At 30.2% G+C, this 17003-nt stretch overlaps 1 protein-coding gene across 1 annotated transcript in view; it reads left to right on the forward strand.

Moving 5' to 3' along the window:
• Positions 1-4960: 4960 nt before the first annotated feature.
• The window catches only part of LOC117170811 (probable chitinase 10), a 14082-nt gene continuing 2039 nt past the window's right edge, over positions 4961-17003 (forward strand). Inside the window, exons 1-7 of the mRNA XM_033357853.1 lie at positions 4961-5029; positions 8498-8606; positions 9885-10161; positions 10277-10673; positions 12693-12804; positions 13364-13447; positions 13577-13592. Coding sequence (XP_033213744.1) covers positions 4961-5029; positions 8498-8606; positions 9885-10161; positions 10277-10673; positions 12693-12804; positions 13364-13447; positions 13577-13592 — 1064 coding nt within the window. The remainder of the gene's footprint in view (positions 5030-8497; positions 8607-9884; positions 10162-10276; positions 10674-12692; positions 12805-13363; positions 13448-13576; positions 13593-17003) is intronic.

Raw genomic sequence — 17003 nt, forward strand, 5'->3', positions numbered from 1 at the left:
TATTTTTGTCAAATTTCGGCGGAGGGCATTTCAATTTATTGTGGGTAATGTTTATTTTAAACCATCTATGAATGCTAAGCTATTCGAGTAGACTTTTGAGGAGGACCTTTCGGGGGTTATATCGGGTGATCCAGATTTAACAATGTCTTCAAGTAGGCGATTTCAATGCTCTTATCGGCAACCTGAATGACCTAAAAGGGTTATTCCTCCCGAAAATTCTGCAGCATTGTATAAATAGGAGATTCCCAAAAGATTTTACAGGCAATTATACGTTTTTTTGGTTTCAAGGTATGAGTATTAACGATCTTGTTGCGTGTAATATTCGCTTAATACACCTTATTTCTCATTTTGAAGTAGTTTAATTGCCTACTACATCCGACCATCTTCCGGTTCGCGTTGATATTTCGTATTTCATACAGATGGACATAAGTGTAAATAGGGACTCATTTTTATGGTACAATAAAATAATTTGAAATGAAAACCGCAAATGGGTCTATATACAAGAAATGTCTATTACTGAGAAATCTGCGTACTCCTTTGGCGAAATAGATACCCTAAATAATAATTTAATTGTCTTAATCTCATCTGTCGCTGATTAATTGATTTTGCTTGTAAAGCCTGAATGGCATACCCCAGGGAAAAAACCTTGGGATGATGAAGACTTTAGAGTCATGCGCCGTAGGCATAGAAAATCTTTAAATGTCTTTAAAAGATCGGGTTTTGCCAATAAGGAGGGGGCAAATATCTAGAAATCAAAATTATTTTCTGGAGTAACGTAGATCCAAGCAGAGGCAGTACGAATATGCACTAATGAATTCACTAGAGGCCTGTAATGATCCTAATGATTTTTGGGCAGCAGCGCTCAATATCTTTAGATTGCGGTCTCCTGCGATTAACAATTAAGACTAAGTTTATTGAAATTAAAGCCTCTTTATAGAAATTTAAATGCAATAAAGTGACCAGCAAGGATGGGATTCCCAATGAATTTTTCAAAAACCTTCCGGGAAATTGGGTAGTTACTTGGGGCGCCTCTTCAACGGGATCTGGTCTGAGGAAAGAGTCCCAGCAAACTGCGCCAAAATACATGCATTCATGTTGCATAAAAAGAGTGATAAATCTAACGCTCATAATTACCGGGGAAGTGCCCTTATAAATAACATTACTGAGACCTTTTCTCAGATCCTGTTGACGAGATTGAGTCCGTGGGTCAACGAGATAAGCATTCTCCCTGAAAATAAGGCAGGCTTCAGGCCTGGAAAAAGTTGTATTGATCATATTTATACCCTAACTTCTTTAATTTAAATTCATTTGTCTATCCCAAATCGACGAAACTTTGCTTTTTATGTAGATCTCAAAAAGGCTTTTGACTCAGAAAACCACTGTCACCTATGGAGCAAACTCCTAAGGATAGGCATGTCGAATGATGACGCTGACATGTCTATTCGCACTTGTGAGGGTCTTCCTTCCAGGTAAGATCCTTAGTCCTCTCCTTTTTGAGCTTTCCATATATGAAGTCAAAGCATTGACAGCTGTAATTTTCTGATTGTGGATTCTCTTTTTTTAAAGTTCCTTTGGCTTTAAAAAACACATTCTCATCACGTATCTCGTACTTTTTCCTCGATTTTGTCCAGAATCCAAATTTTTCTACATTACGTTCAACTATGTTATGCCAAATGTATATCATATTATTATATTTATTTTTGTACCTTTCTCTGAGACTATTCATTGAAATAATGCACATTTAATCACAAATGTTATGCTTTATGGTTACTTTAACATTTTCTTCTTATTTTGTACTATTTTTTATTTTCTGCTACTCTGACCCGGGTGGAAATTTAAGTCAGGGGCTGGCCATTCTATGGCTGGAGAGCCCGGCCGTGACAGAATTGGAGTATATTAATAAATATAATTCCACACTCCCAGCCCAGAGACAACATTAATTATTTTCACGTAGTCTTTGAGAAACGAAAAAGTATTTCAAAAATAAATATTAAATGATTGCGAGTTCTCTTTTTCTTATGATTTATTATTATGCGACGTTTTGCAAATATAAAATACACAAACTTTTAACAGAAATATCAATAAAAGACGTGGTGAAATTGCAGAATAGGTGCGTCACCTATTTTTGGGCTGAAAACCCAGTTTTTTCTGCAACAAATTATTAGAATATTTAATTTAACAATAAATGTGGCTTAAATATGGGAATGTCACGATATCAGAATGGTCATACTTGACTCACCGTTTAGGTGCTTTTGAACATCCAATACAATAGTTGCTGACCTTGATTTTTCAGTTAATTCTGAAAAAAATAATATTTATCATTAAAAAAATAACAAAACTGAAAATTTCTTTACGAATACTGTTAAAATAATTAACACGTTTTCTCAGTTAGATAAATAAGAAAAAAAATTGTTTCGGTACGAAAAAATTCTACTTTAAAATGTCTTTTTTATGAATTTTGTTTAAATAATTATTATTTGTTATGAATTCAAAAAATAACAGCGGCTTATTATTGGTAAAACATGTATCGTTGATTCAGCAAAAACATTTCAGCATATTCATTGTGACACATTAAATGTATCTATTTAATAATTAAAAGTATTTAAATAATTGTGAAAAATCAGCTTCTCTCAAATATTCGCAAAAAAGAATTAATTTCTTTCACGTTTTATATACAATCTAAGAATTATAAATAACTAATCATTGCGAATCACAATTTTTTCTTACTTGAGTTTAGCATTTCATACTGATAGATATTAGTAATCAGCCTGACCTAAACTCTCGCTAGGTTAATTAGAATATCTTTTTAAAAAGTTTTATCTAAAAAGTTAGGAAAAAATTTGTTTATTTCTTGTTATCTTCAAACATTTTTGTGCACAAAACAAATTTTGGTCACACTATGAGGCGGTTTGACCAGAATCGCATAGGACCATTGACTAACCTTAGAATTTGTGCAATACTCTGGCTAAAAATTATAATTGCTTTCTCCAGCAATTAAAAATCTGTGCGCCTTGCGGACACATTCTCAATGCGTGCTACGTGCGTGGCTCGGTTCGCTCGCAAGTTTGAGAGCGTCTGGGGCGCTCGGTCTTTGTATATCCCTTACACTTGTGCAAAACTTTTTAAACTTGAAGGACAAAACATCAAAAACAGTAATTTGTTGGTTGTGAATCCTAATTTGTTAAAGTTCCTTCGGCTTCGTAGTTTTATTGTCTCGTTATAAAAATGCGCATTCTTTAAAATAAAATTGATAATCATTTTATTGCCTAATTTTAGTTTATTTATTTTTTTCGTATCTTGCATAGTTTACTCGCAAAATGGAATCTTTTATTAGTTATTATTTTGTATACAGGTAAATAGATCGAATTCCGAGAATTATGAATAACCACACATAGAACTTTTAAACATTGAAAAACATGGTTTCAAAAATTTGGAAAATGCGCTTACTTTTTAAATTTTCATCCAAAATAGCTGATTTACGAACATGTTCTTTCTTTTTATGCCTTAAAACAGTGAGCCAAAGCAGAATCCAATGTGATCGATCTTTCGAAGATTATCGTGCCTATAGTATACAGACTACAGTCACACAGGCAAAGGACAGGCGGAATAACAGACACCTTCGTACAAATCATTTCTTTTTCCTCATAGGTCTCAAGACGCGAAGATTTCATGAAAACCAACAAAGTGAAATTTTAGATAAAATCAGTACCTTTTTATCAGGATGAAAATGTAAAAAACACTATTGATTGAAAAATGGGCTTTTTTTAAGGAATCTCTATATGCTTGGCAGATAGGACATCAACTGAGTTTGGCGCTTCGAAATATGTTAAATTTGTTTCAATAAGAAACTAAATAACTCCATTAATTCTTATTTCATAAAGCTCAAGTTTGTAATTAATGTAGAAATTTATTTGTTATGATCATGTCTGATTCACGGCAATGTTCGCAGAAAAGATTGGATGCAGATGTTTTTATTGTTTGGAGTAAGATTATTATTTTTATTAACCTTTTCCAATTCTGCCATCATATTATTGTTCATTAGATTGAATATGATATATGATTAATTTTTTCGAAAATTTGAATCTGAAAAATAACTTAATAGAAAAGATGTAAAAAATCATTTAAAATTTTTTTAATAATGTCTCGTGAATTTAAAAAAATAATAGAACACCTTTTATTCTACACTTCATGCAAATTTCAGCTTTGCACGTTGAAATTGCAGTAGTAATAATAGCTTTATTCCATTAATTTAACATTAATGAATTTATTTAATATTCTTGTACGAAAAAAACATAACCACTTTTGGAAGTCACTTTTATACGATTTAATTAACTATAAAATTGGTTTTATTTCAAATGTCACTTTATAGTCAAACTACTTTAGATGGCCATCACCCAGTGTAATTTATATCGTACCAGCACAAAATGTACAAATTCAGTTGAAAATAGTCAATTTTTAATAACAAATGTGCTTTTGCGGAAACTAATACATATTTTGGACTGAATTGTTGTACACTGCATAAGTGTGGTGACAGAGATATTTTCTAATAGTTTCAAACTTGTTGCTTCACCATGGCAAAAATAATTGCATATTTTGAAAAAGCCGATTTTGGATAGTTTTAATTTTTCTCAAATAAACGAAAAAACCAATCTTAACGTTTGATCTTACAATTTGTACATATTTGTGAAACAAAAAATTTTAACATACTTTTTTTCTCTATCCGATTAACGGTTTCGTTGGAATAAACAAAAAACCTGTTTTTGCTTTCTTCAACGATTGTTTAAAGACACACTGGCTCTAGAATGTAGACTGAAATATATACGGTGTTGTTGTTCACGTTAACACTGCAAAGATCTGAATTAAAATTTCAGTTATAAGTTAATACTTCGTTTTGTCATAGGGCCCGTGTGTTACCGTGTGCCTTAAGTAGTGTTATGCTGCCTTAGTCAGCCATATAGCAATGCATGACCACGCTGGTCAGGAACCCCTGCCTGGTTCGTTGCACCTTCAATATTACCGTTCGAGTATGGTGAGACCTGAGGGGCTTTCACTTCGAAGACCGCTTAAGTCAATGTAACATCATTTTGAAAATGACATGCGACTTCAAGCGTACTTTCGTGACTTCGGTTGACACTAGTTTTTAAATTCGTTAGTTGTTATCTTCAATGAATTCAAGCGATGACTGTCGACTTCGTTCTAAATTCGACTGATGATTAATACTTGATGATTTTTCTTTTAAAATGTGACGGCATCTAGATGGAGAAGTGCATATTCCTCACTCCTAATGTTTAAATTTAGGACAAGCCTCTCTACCGGCTGGTCTACGGCTTTATACAGTAACGGTCATTTTCTAATCATCTTGTGTTTCCTGAAAACAGTTAATTAGTGTTAATTAGTGTCTCCGAACAAGGATCCAGGAGAATATTGTAGCGCGAGAGATAGAGGCAAAAGTGTGCTTCAAAAAAGAAGAGGGCTCATTGTACCGCTCTGATCTTCACCTCTCTGAAAAGTGTCGTTATTTGTTGTTACACAATATATTCCAGTTGAGATAGTAAAGCTAGTTTGTGAAAGGGGCATCAATTTCTCTATGCCCATCCAAGCTGTTGACAGGACGCGCTAATGGGCTGCTGCGTCTTTGCAAACGCACCTGTTAATTGTCATGTTCCTTCGGTCTCCTGCTACACATTTCTTCGAGCCATGTTGTTTGTACATCTCTCTTCACACAGTCTTAGTTCTTCAAAAAGTCTTGTTGTTTAGGATAGCTATGGAGATCTTATACTGTGTATTCAAACAAATTATTGGTAGTAATTTTCTGTGTTGTATAAGTCGAATTTTTCGGTAGGATTATAGACCATCCTGATACCAGCCACAGCGGAATAGACGCTTCCGACTTCAAATATGAGGTGAATATTCGGTTTTTACCTCGTTAGGCTTTGGTTTGTTTTTTTAGAGAAACAGAGAGGCCGCTAAAGAGGCGCAATTTTCCTTCTTGCATCCGATAACACTTTTATTGTGTCAACAATATGCTTCTTGATTCTCAGCAGCTTTTACTTGATTGGTGTGTGATTCTAGGTTTTCAGTTTTTGCGCAAACTTTCGAACCATTTCCGTAAATGGTCTACAAAATGTTACTTAGTCAATCACACACTGAACACAGGACCCAATCTGCTTTGCCTATTATATCTGCTCGCTCAGTTGATCTAAGCGTCTTTTAGTTTATTGATCCATTTTCAGTTATTTTTATTTTTTATATATGAAGCCCGATTTATACGGCCTTGCACCGCAAACTTTATGTCCCTCTTGAATCTCCCGCTTCCAAACTTGTTGTGCAATATAAGGGTGACAAATGGAAAGGTGTGAACACTAAATGCCTCTGTTTCCTTTCTGTAGATTTGGACGGAGGGTCCTTTTAAGCGTACCTACCTAAGGCATTAAGCTTTTATTGTAGTTTGCATACATTGAAGCTCGCGCACATCATAATGAGTGAATGAACAATTGAAGAAAAAATTGAGCTCCGCGAGGGTTCCTTCTGTAGGAATAAGATATATGCTGAAGCGTTCAGGGCTTTTGAAAGGAAGTTTGGGATACATACAGTAGCCAACAGTTCCGATTTAACGTGTCGAAAGAAAAATTAACGAAAGTCTCTTCTATGGTTGCGTGAACGAATTCCATGGGGTTAAATAGATGTCCAAGATGCATAAAATGGGTTACTATCACCAAACCTTATGTAGCGGTAGCTTTGGAAACATTTAATGTTAATAAAGTTCTGTAGGCAAGCAGATTTCTTTCAACCAATCCGCCAGTAGACATTTGTTCATTTATTTTTCTAAAAACGCTTTGGTAACATTTCATTGACTAATTTTTATCTTGACTGTGAATATAATCGGTTGTTTTTGGAATATAGCCCCGAAAAATAGGTGAAGTTGAAATGGTGGGGGGACTAGTCGGCGCGATCGGTATCTAAAATTTATCATATCTCCAAAATAAATTAATTGATTTCTTAAAATATTAAAGAAAGAAGAATTACGCCACATGATTTATCATTTAAGACTAATGCTATTCTTCAACTAAAGCTATATTTACCAAAAATATAAGAAATTCGGCAGTAATAATATCGTAAATTAAGTGATTATCTATATGTAAAAGAGAGTATAAATTAACTTGCGCGTTTAAGCAGGGTACTGTATTCTTGTGAAATTCTTTAAGAACGTTTGAGAAATTCTTGCTGGTACGTCTACTTAGTCTCATTAACACGAAGATTACTTTACAAATAAAATTATAGGTGTTTAAGTTGGCTGTGGATAGTTTCACCGAAACTCGGTGAGCACAGAACAACTACTTTCGGTAAGTTTTTACATTTTTTTCCAAATTTTATATATAATTTTCAAGAATTGAGTTGAATTTATACATTGAGTTTAACATTTTTCCACTTTCCATGTCCGAGTTTTTATCCGCGAAAATAAAGCATTCGATCCAATAATTATCAAATAGTTTCTTCGTTTGATAATAATTTTAAGAATATAGTACAAGCATCTCTAAATTATTTTATACTTTTAACACTGCTAATTTGAAGCTCGAGTTTGAATATTCTGTTAAAAAAAAGTTGCTGTTAATATCTTTTGTGACTTTACTAAATAAATAAAATAATAAAATTCAGGATTCAAATGTTTTTATGAAAATATTATCATGAATTTAAAATTTTTTTAAATAATTAATGTCAGGCCTTTAACTGGAGCCAATTGAAATAGTGCACATTTTAAAAGAAAACAATCAGAATAAGAGTTTTTTACATTCCGTTCTGTTCTGATCATTTTTAACTCTCCTAATAGCTATAGAACATTTTTCGTTTATTATTGTTTTAATAGGGGTTTTAACGCCCTTTTTATTGGTGTCAAGTGTTTATTGACTATATAAATATTCTATGTTAGAATATTAAGGGAAAAAGCCAAGTATTTATTTTTATTTATGAAAATCACCTTCACATGGTTTTTGAAAATATATCATTAACAAAACTGTACCTCTTTCTAAAAATTTGTTAGTTCTTTATCACTCTAATTTTGTAAGTCAAATGATAAGTTGTTTTCAATAACTGCCTATGATCAATGGACAGTGTGCAAAAAATCTATCCAAACTGTACTGTACGAAAGTTTTTTATCATTGTCAGAAAAGCTAAGAATCTTTGAAATAGATTATATCCTCGAAAATCTCAATATATCCTACCCTTCCACCTTTGTACTCGTGGTAAATATGTATCGGTTTAAATTTTTTTCCAGGAACTACAATGTAATGGTATAAAACTTGATCTAAGTTTGACTTAAATTGAAAAATTAGATTTTTTAATTCGATACGTCTGAGAAATAATGCCTCATGAACTCATATCTCATGTGTACAATAACAAATTACAACAAAATAAATGTTAAGAAAAATAATAATAAAATTAACAATCAATTATGAACATCTTTTAAATATTTTTAATATTTCAATTTAATTGTTTACAGATGTATAAGGTAATACTTTTTCTTGGAATATGCTGGGCGTTCGCTTCAGGTTCCAAGCCATTAGGCGAGCATGCAGCGAGGCTACCAGTAGCTGATAATAAGTGTCAGAGTAAGTGATATATATCATGTAAATGGCCTTTCATATATTATGTAAAGTTCTTTTGAAAAACTTTTTTGTCTACTCTAATCTGAAACAGATTATTTTTTAACCACAGATGCAATACTTGAATCTGTTCATTCGAAAAACTGATTTTTAACTAAAACAAAAAATGTCTAAACCAAGTATTTGGAGTTTCAATAAAGATTAATAATTAATTTTTATCTAAAAATGAAATATTCGAATCTTAAGTTGAAGAAATTGATTTAAAGAAAAGAATTTTAAAAAATAGTTAAGTTTTTAAGCAAGTAGATGAATCTTCAAGTAATAAAATGAATTTTCAAGAAAGTATCTTAGCTTTAAACCAAAAAGTTGAAGTTTTAATCTGAAGGCAATTTATTTTTAACCAAACATGGAACAGTTTAGTTTGCATTGGAAAAAATTGGTTTTCAACAAACAAATTTCCCAGCAAAATAGTTGAATTTTTAACCATAGTGACAGATCTTTAGTTAGTGAAACAAATTCTGCTCAAAGTAATTCAACTTTCTACCAATAAAGCGAATTTGCAATCAAGGAGAATTATTTTCTATGAAAAAATACGAACGCACAACAAAACACATTTTAAAAATCAACCAAATTGTTGAATGTTCAACTAAAAAGTATCTTATTCCTAACATAATATTTGAACCTTGTTGCAAAAAAAATAATTTTTTAATAAAGTATTTGAACCCTTATCTAAGTATTTGAATTTTTCACTAAAATGAAAAATCATCAATACAAATTTTAAGGGTTGGATTTCCAAATAAAACTATCAATTGTTAACAAAAAATAGATTATTCAAATAAACATTAAAAACAAATAATTATATTTACAAACAAGAGCAGCTGGATTTTGTTATTAGTTTCTAATAATTCGATTTGCATATAAATTCTGGAAAGAAGGGTGAAAAGTATGAAATCTGTATTTGAATGCTTTAATTGTAAAATAAAATTGCTAACTTCTCTTTTTCCGAGCATTTAAAAAAATGGTTATTTACGTTCATATTTTCCATGCGTGACGTCAGATTCTGTGTAAACCTCTTCACCGCCACGCCCTAGATTGCCAACAAATCTGTTAACTGCCCGCCCCGCTCCCACTAGCGTTGTGAAATTGTTTTAAAACGGTTTCTTATAATAAAAACTTCAGAAAAAAGAAATCGCGTTCTTATAGTTACTAGACGAATACTTTAGAGTTAAGAAAAAACAATGCAGATTGCTATTTTTAAAACTAAATCTTATCATCGATTTCCAGAAATCATTAACTGTTACTATACCTATCAAGGAGATGAGCAAATAGATGAAACTCTAGACATAGAGATGATCAATGTGTCTCTTTGCACTAACTTATTTTACAGTCTGGCTAATATTGAAAAAGACGCTTCTATACAAATTACTGATGAATACACGGATCTCAACTTGAATGCGTTTCGAAGGATCAACGCTCTTCGAAAAAAGAATAGACGCTTGAAAACCTTAGTCGCAATGCAGGATTCTATTTGGGATTCTCCAGACAAAAATAATAAAAATAAGTAAGTTTTCTATTTCAATCCAAGATTAAAAATAGAATTCTATATTATTTACATTTATAAAAAGTTGTGTATATAAATATTAAAAGTGAACATATTTATTCTCGTCACTCTATAGAATATTATTTGATCCGACTCTGAGAGAAAAACTTGTTGGTAATATTGTGAACTTCGTGGAAAAATATAAATTCAATGGTATCGACCTCCAATCGCAATATCTAACGCAAGAGAATACAGATGATTCTGATAAACAAAATTTCGTTCTACTCTTGAAGGCACTAAAAGAAAAATTCGATAAAAAAGGTTTTATTTTATCCTTAGCAGTTGAAGGTATAGAAGCAACTGCTAAGAAATATGATATTAAAGAAATGTCGAAGTATGTTAGCTTTATAAATTTGAGAACATACAATTTGCACGGAGATCTCTACACTAATGGCAAAATACTGAAATCTGGCCATCTTGCTCCACTGTATAATTCATCCAAAGAAAACACGGAGGATCGGAAACTAAATGTTGTGAGTACATTTATTAGCAAGAAATTTTGATAATTTGAAAGTACCGTTAGAAATTTACACAAAGAAGCAAAATTATAATTAGTAATTTCCAAATCATTAAAAATTTCCAAACACTTTTAAATTTTTACAAGTGCAGAGCCGTTTAACTCGATTTCAATTCATACAATTAAAATTATTCCCTGTGAATGTTTGTGATTTGAAATCCTACTGCTGTCTAAAATTTCCTTTGTCTGATCGAAAATATTGATAAATTATATCTGAATGGATTAGGTTTATACTTGACAAATTTAGAATTGTTTAAATGTTACATTTTTGATCTCCAAATTTACATTATTACTCAGTATATTCTTTTATTGAACTCTAAAATTATTATTAAATTTCTAAAGGTTCAAATTTTAAATAGCACTATCTAAATTTGCAACTACAATGGTTTGAATCGTTTCTACAATAAACTAATTCTATTTCAGATTTAAAAAAGTACTTGAAATCCCTAGCTAAATATTTCAGAATAATTTACTATTCTGATACATCATTCTGTGGTAAATAAAGGAAGACGCAAGTCACAATTTAATTATTTTTCGTATAATGATTTTACTCGTTTCAAAATTACCTGGTAAAAAACGGACAAATGTTACTTTGTAATGCTATCTTTTCTGAGCGAACATAGGTATTCGGGATGTTCTTTTTGATTTGACAACGGAATTCTTTTTCTTTAATTTATCTCAAAAAAATTAAGAAACTTTGAAAAATAACCAAACAGTGACTCTTTTAGAAAAAATTAATGTAAGGTATATTTTCTGAAAAATCTCACTTCTTCAGCAAAAGCTGGAAATATGCACTGCGTATCTTATGAGTTTTTTTATCATAAACAACTGCTTCACACTGATGAAATAATTTCGTAAAATTAAATGTTTGCATTTTCTCGGAAATAATGAAGGATACAAAAATGTTTTGATAAAAGTTGAAACATTAGCAAACGTTCCACACAAATTAACACTTCGCCTTTTGTGGTAGCTTGCATGGTCTATAAGAAGAAAATCAAAAATTATATTTGGAAACAAATTCTCGCCCTGAAAAAGGGTCATAAAGCTTCTGAGTATAATGCAAAGATTTAAGTCTTATTAAAGAATTTTTTTCAATGTAGAATAGTGGTTCACCAAGAAAAAATCTTACGAGATATCTAGTACATCATGCCGTTACTGCATTGATTAACTGTATGCCATAACTGCTTTCCAATTTTAACAATAAAATGATATATTCAAATACTAAATCCCACTGGTCAATAATAACACTCGCACAAAAAAAGATCCGAAATTTTTAACGCGAAAACATGTTTCCTTTTCTATACATATAAAAACATGGGTCTCGTCGAAAATTCAGGGCCTATTTTTTTGTTCCTGTGTAATTTTTCAATTCATCATTTTTTAGTTTTATGAAGTATCAGCATTACAGGTTTAAGATTAGAAACTCTATTGAACAATTCAAGAATTATCTAATAGAAGAATGATATACTAATTTTTGATCCATTTTTAAAACTTTGTCTTTATAATTAGGAATTAGTGCTTCAATCGTATGAAAAAAGACAAGGCCTATTTCACATTTCAAACCACAAGCAAAAATTTAATTCACAAACAACAATTTACCTTCCCTTTAAAAGTGATCGATTGCACCCCATGATCTTTGGAAATATGACAAACAAATTTTTTTATTCATATAGATTTGATTTTTTTCAATGTTGTCAAAGGTTATCTTTACCTATTAAAAGGAAGTATTATGATCTACTGAATTAAATTATTATGAAGAGAAACAATTTTTTGCTGGGTTTTCAATAGAATAGTAGAAGCTGCATTTACCCAAATAATAAGAAAATTCTTACGAAAAAATTAGCCAAACTCAGATTCTATTGTAAATGCACTTTCCATTAATGGTAGCCAACTAAACCGGAACAAGCATGACTCAAAATTGCTAAAAAATAAGAAACTAACAGAATAATTATTTTGTAACCAATTCTGTTCGCAGGATTCCATCGTGAAATACTGGATTTCGAAAGGAGCTCCAACAAAGAAGTTGATACTGGGAACTACTTTTAAGGGAATGTCCTATACTCATGGGCGGATTAAGACCTTTCGGGGCCCGGAGCTAAAATAACGTTGGGGCCCCTTTAAGGCGGCTGGACTTAAAATTTTACTTTCATTTAAAATTAGTTCATGATAAAAAAATTCAAAAATTTAATTGAAAAAATTTTACTAAAATTTTTTTTAGGACTTTATTATTTTTGTTTATAAGCGGGTTATTTTACTGTATATTATATGTTTTTCTTGGGGAGAAGGGGGCCCCCACTAGCGTGGGGCCCGGTGATTCAGCACCACCAAGCCCTCCCCATGATCCGGCACTGACTATACTCTAGCTAATGCAAAACAAGTTGGTAGTGACGAATCATTTGTCGATGCTGTAAAATATAGGTCATCAACTACAAGCTATTACTATACTTGCCCAAAGGAAAAAAATCGTGTATGGAAACGAATCTACGACAAAGAACAACAAGTCCCATATATTTACAAAGGGAAGGATGTGACTGGTTATGAAAACGTTGCGTGAGTCTTCACATAAGATTTTTTTCAAGTTTTAATTTCAATAAAGTTGCAAGGATAAAATTTGAATATTTATTTTCACCTCCATGAAAACCAAAGCTGAATATGCAAAAAGTATCCATCTCGCTGGTGTATTTGTGGACAGTATAGAACAAGATGATTTCAATGGACACTGTGGAGGAGGCAAGTTCCCACTTCTGAAGACTGTGAATCAAGTCCTTAGTGAAAAATGTTAAATTCTTGTACATTTCCAATTTGGAAAAATAAAGAATTTACTGCATCACTATAAAACCACATGTGTATTTTTTCCAGTATTGGATACTAACTCGTTAGTAGTCGTGGATGCATTATGTAAATTCTTTATTAGGGGGGGGGGGGATTTTCCAGACGATTTTTTAAACCTAGGAAATGCAAATACATATGAATTATAAACTCTAATAATTAAAGAATCATACAAACTTTTTAAAACTAGCTTCAAAAAATAAACTATGTGGTTCACAATTAAAAAATCTAATATTTCAAAAGCGTTAAAAAGGAACATCAGTTTTTGTTCAAACTATTATTCTATGAATGGTTTAAATTCCTACTATTTATATCTTTTCTTGGAAATTCATTTTTTTATTACAAATTTTAGAATTTCTTACATATTCGAATTATTTTTTGGATTTTTAACAATTTTTTGAAAATCTACTCCTTTTAAACTAAAACTTAAACTTATTCGTAAAAAAATGTACGTGTTTAGCTCGAAATTTCAACAACGGCATGGATTTTTTTATTTTATAATTTTAAAGTTCAGCTTATTCTGTAGAAATTTAATTATTTTGGTTTAAATACAAATTTCTAGTTGAAAATTATGAATTTTCGGTAGGTATTACTTTTTTTATTAAAAATTCACATTTTTACTTTCCAAATTAGAATCTTCTGCAGAAGATTTGTTTTCTAAACTAGAAAATTAAAGTATTTAGTAGAAAGTTGAACTGTTTAACCGAACATTAAACTGCTTTAATAAAAAAATATTTTGTTATCATAAGATTCATCGTTTTAGTTTAAAGTCCTTTCTTTGGTAGGAATAGTTTATTTGTTGTTGAAAATTAACTTTTCTAACTGAAAATTGACATTTCACATTTTTTATTATTTTTATTAAAAAGTTTTCGAGAAATGAAAATAGTATACTAAATAGTATACTAATCCACTTCAATTATTTATTTAATGATATACATTAAATATTTACGAACAAACAGATTTTTTCAATTTGGACCCGTTTTTTTTTATTATTTTATGTAGTGTACTAAACGTTTTTCTTGATTTGGTAAAAATTTCGGAGTGTTTGGTAAAATATTCTCGAAGCAATGAATTTTGGAATAGCGCTCGTTAAGCGTACCGCACCGTGACTCGTTCGGACTGGGACTCCACTGAATAATTGATAAGTAAAACACAACTATCCACTTGCAAAATCGTATATTTTTATTTTGTTAATTTAATATATTCAAAATTTATTTCTTTATAAGTATTTGTCTACCCACTACCAAATTTTTACCAGATTAAGAAAAACTTTTAGTCTACTCTTTAAAATAAAAAATAAATAAATAAAAAAGCAGCTCCAAATTAAAACAAAAATCTTTTCATTTATAAATATTTGATTTATATCATTAAATAAATATTTAAAGTAGATTTTAGTATGCTTTTTTCGAAATATGAGAAAAAGTCCCACATTTTATATACCGTATGAATTTTTACAGTTTTGCTTAATACTAAAGTATAAGCAATTCAAAAAGGTACTTTTTTATGAACATAACATATTTTTTAAATTTTCTCGAAAACTTTGCGTGTCATATTAAAAAAAATACGTATCGAATATTTTTGAGTGTTAAACAAGAAGAAATATTTTACGTTAAAAAAATGTTTGGTGGCCGTGACGTCACTGAAATGCAGGTTCTCAATTATTTCGCTGAATTCAACTATTTTTTGCATAAAATTAAAACCCTTTTTGATTAAAATATTAAATATCACGTTTTTCGTTAAAAAATGATCTTCTTTGGTTAATAATTCCATTACATAGTTGAAAGAGAAACTACTTTGTTTAAAATTAATTTATTTGGTTGATGACTATTTAAACATTTTAGACTAGATAAACATTTCTTTCAAAATATAATTACTTTGTTGAAAATTAAGATTTCTAATTGACAGTTGATTGTTTTAAGTGGAAATTTATTTTTCGACCAGATAAATGATGAGTTGTTAAAAGAAGGAACTCTTGAATTTCCTACAAAACAAATAATTTTTTCACGAAAAAGATTACGCTTCTATCAAAGAATAAGGTGACTTTGGCACCAAAATTGGAATAGAACTAGTCAATTTTCAAATAAAATGATTAATTATTAAAAGATTATAATTATTACATGCATTTTTAACTAAAAAGATAAATTTTAAACCAAAAATAAAATAGTTAAATTTTCAGTTAGCAAAATAAATTATTAAGCAAAAAAAAACATAACAAAGAAATTTTCAGCAATATAGTTTAATTTTCTAGCAAAGAAATTAATTTGTGACCGAAAAGATCAATTTTAAACAATTGAGAGTACGCTTCTAACAAAAAAGACGAATTTGCAGAAAAAAAATGAATTTTTAATTAAATGAAATTAAATTTTCAACGAAATAGTAAATTTTTTAATAAAAAAGATTAAACTTATATTTAAAAAGATCAATTTCCGACAAAAAATTGCAACAGTAACATTGACAGTTAAAGAAATTAATTGTAAATTAGAAAAAACTAATTTTCAACCAAAAAGATGATTTCTACACAAGATACATACATTTTCAATAAAATATTTGAATTCATAAAGCAATTTTAAACTAAAAAATGAATGAGTTACCTAGAAGATTAAATGATCTCCCAGAAAATTCGAATTTTCAATCAAATACAGGAATTTTTAACCAAATATTTAAATTTTCATCTTAAGAAGATAAATTCTGAAACACGTATTTACGACTTAAATTTCCACTTAAAACAATTAATTGTCAACTAGAAATCTTAATTTCCAAGGAAGTAATTAAATGTTGAAAAAAATGTTCATCAACTAAAATGATCAGTCATCAACCAAATAAATTAATTATAAACAAAGCAGTTTCACTTTTAACTATGTAATAGAATTATTAACCAAAGAAGATAATTTTTTGAGGAAAAACGTAATATTTGATATTTTAATCAAAAAGGATTTTAATTATATTCAAAAAATAGTTAAAATCAGCAAAATGAAAAGGATTTTCAACCAAATAATTTGAATCCTTAACAAACACAGATCAAATTGCAACTAAATAGTTGCAATTTTTAATGATAATAATACAAATAATTTCACTTTATCGAAAATGCCCGTACTCTATCATGTTTTCCCTGACATTCCCTAATTTTCCGGAACCATCAGACCTGTAGCAAGTCTAATACTTGTACTTTTGGATTTTGAATTGCAGACAATCGTTCCCGGAGTTATCATGCTCATCGCAAGCAATAATAAAAAACGTGTTTTGCGGGAGCGGCCATATTTCCCCAATCTACTTCGCGAGTGCAATAATTACAGAGGGATTAGCTTATTAAGCACTGTAAGTAAAATATATTCAAAAATACTTAATCGTAGGGTAGTGAAAATAACAGAAACAAAGATTTGGGAAGTCCAAAGTGGATTTATGCCAGGAAGGTCATGTACGGATCAAATATTTAGCTTACGGCAAATAACAGAAAAAA

Source organism: Belonocnema kinseyi, chromosome 4, assembly GCF_010883055.1.
Source record: "Belonocnema kinseyi isolate 2016_QV_RU_SX_M_011 chromosome 4, B_treatae_v1, whole genome shotgun sequence".
Lineage (NCBI taxonomy): Eukaryota > Metazoa > Arthropoda > Insecta > Hymenoptera > Cynipidae > Belonocnema > Belonocnema kinseyi.